This window comes from Sesamum indicum, linkage group LG5, assembly GCF_000512975.1.
Source record: "Sesamum indicum cultivar Zhongzhi No. 13 linkage group LG5, S_indicum_v1.0, whole genome shotgun sequence".
Lineage (NCBI taxonomy): Eukaryota > Viridiplantae > Streptophyta > Magnoliopsida > Lamiales > Pedaliaceae > Sesamum > Sesamum indicum.
Window position 1 is genome coordinate 17,065,125 of NC_026149.1, and position 2,007 is coordinate 17,067,131.

Consider the following 2,007-nt stretch of genomic DNA (forward strand, 5'->3'; position numbering starts at 1 on the left):
AACACTGGTTCTTGATGTTGATCTCATCATTAGTACTATTCTGTTCATGATGATGAGTAGTGTAAGTTTTAGACATGAACTGGTGATTATTATAAGGTACTGTTGAGATGTGATCAGACACTGGCATTTGGGGATTATCCAAAGGTGACTGGAATTTCTTGAGCTTCTTCTTCAGATGAGTGTTCCAGTAGTTCTTGATGTCGTTGTCTGTTCTTTGTGGGAGGTATGTTGCTATAGCAGCCCATCTGTCCAAGAATAGGAAAGTAGAATGATTTATGTAATTTTCTGTCAAGAATGACTTGAAAGTTTGTGTAATAACAATTGCTGATATATATAATTAACAGTCAATATTTTGAAGATTACTTGTTGCCTAACAGTGCTTGGAGATGGATGATCATCCCTTCTTCATGTGGGGTGAAATTGCCCCTCTTGATTCCTGGTCTGAGGTAATTAGTCCATCTCAGCCTGCAACTCTTACTGCATCTCAACAAACCTTAATAAAACAAACCAACTCATCAAACACACGCACAATTGTTTCAAGAATTCTTGCGAAAACTATGTATACATGTACTAAGTTACTGAAGATGAAAGAACTATATGTGGACAATATGTCGGTAAGATTACCGGTATTTGTAGGTACTGCCCTCCAATTTCCAGGGCCATGTTCTTGAATATATGACACCAAAATGATGTCTTCTTCAGGAGTCCAGGGGCCTTTCTTGATCCCCTCTTTATCAGAACATGGATGCCTTCCCATTTTCCTCTGCATTGGGTAGGGTGGGTGGCTGACAGAAACCTGTCTGAAAGTGTTAAATAGAAAAAGGGCTGCTAACATATGATAGGATGGAAAAGAGAAAAGGGCAATATTGTTACTACAATTGCGCCTTAGCCACACACATCACATTAAATTCAAGAGAGAAAGAAAAGTCAATGTGGCTACCCCAAATCATAAGTTAGTAAATAATTTCATCACCTTTCCTTCCTGTGGGATCATGTTCTTGGTCTGAACAATCGGTCCCATGTTCATTTGCTGCCTGATTATTATTTCCATAATTGAGAAAACATTAAATTCTCTGTTCCAGAAAAGAGAATGAAGTATCTTTTGTTTATGTGTTTGTGCTTTGTCATATTCTTGCAGGGGAACAGGCCCCGGTCTGAAGCCGTGCAGTCTTTCCTAGAGTACTACTAGGTTTGTACCCTTTATCTGTTTATGGTGGCAGTTAATGGGAGTTGTTGAACACAAATCAATCCAGAACTGTTGTATGATAGTTCAAATTTTTGACTAATTTTTATTAGCCGTTTCCGGAAGTTTGGATTTGTTTAATTCTGTCTGAATGGTAACTTATACATTATTATCTATGTTGCTTTTCGCTTGACTATTACAAATTCAAGCATCACTAGAAGACTAGAAACATAAAGATCACTAATAATATGCCAAGACTAAGGTCATAAGGATTGCTACCATATACAGAACCTTTTGGGTAAAATTACAGCAAAATTAAAAAGAATCTAGCCGAGCGACATTTGGAAGATGAAGTGCATAAATCTACAGACTAAGTTAAACTAACATCTCAAAGAAAAAAGGAAAAGGAAAAAAAAAGGGGATGGTGAACAAAGGCCATGCACCATTCATACCATCTACAAGCGGCGCGACCGAAATAAACCTCTTAGACTGCTACTCTGCGCAAGATGTTCATCGGTTGAATCTGAACCACTTCCAATTGATTCCTCAGAACTAGCCTCCGGCTGGATTTGTATTCTATCAGCATGATTAATGACCCAATCTGTGAATTCAGGAGATGATGCCCACTCTGCAAGTGCTTGCCGAGTTGATTCCTCTGTGAAATCCCTCCACTCTTCCTCGGAAAATTTCTTCCTGTTGGGCGTCTTGTGAAAGGTTGAGTAGTAATCCCCGGAAATACTTGTACTTTTCCGACTAGAAGGTGTTACAACACCTGCAGCAACCAAAAATCAAGTAAGTTCGTGTTATGATAATACAAGTCATTT

The 2,007-nt window shown here is 38.5% G+C and overlaps 2 protein-coding genes across 2 annotated transcripts in view; both read right to left on the reverse strand.

Annotated features, from left to right (window-relative positions):
• Window positions 1-978, reverse strand: part of LOC105162826 (myb-related protein 306-like) — a gene marked incomplete in the record, with an annotated part of 1,397 nt that extends 419 nt beyond the window's left edge. The window contains 3 exon segments of the mRNA XM_011080958.2: window positions 4-245; window positions 364-493; window positions 625-978. Coding sequence (XP_011079260.1) covers window positions 4-245; window positions 364-493; window positions 625-835 — 583 coding nt within the window.
• The window catches only part of LOC105162827, a 7,082-nt gene continuing 6,481 nt past the window's right edge, over window positions 1,407-2,007 (reverse strand). Inside the window, exon 10 of the mRNA XM_011080960.2 lies at window positions 1,407-1,955. Coding sequence (XP_011079262.1) covers window positions 1,639-1,955 — 317 coding nt within the window. The 3' untranslated portion in view covers window positions 1,407-1,638. The remainder of the gene's footprint in view (window positions 1,956-2,007) is intronic.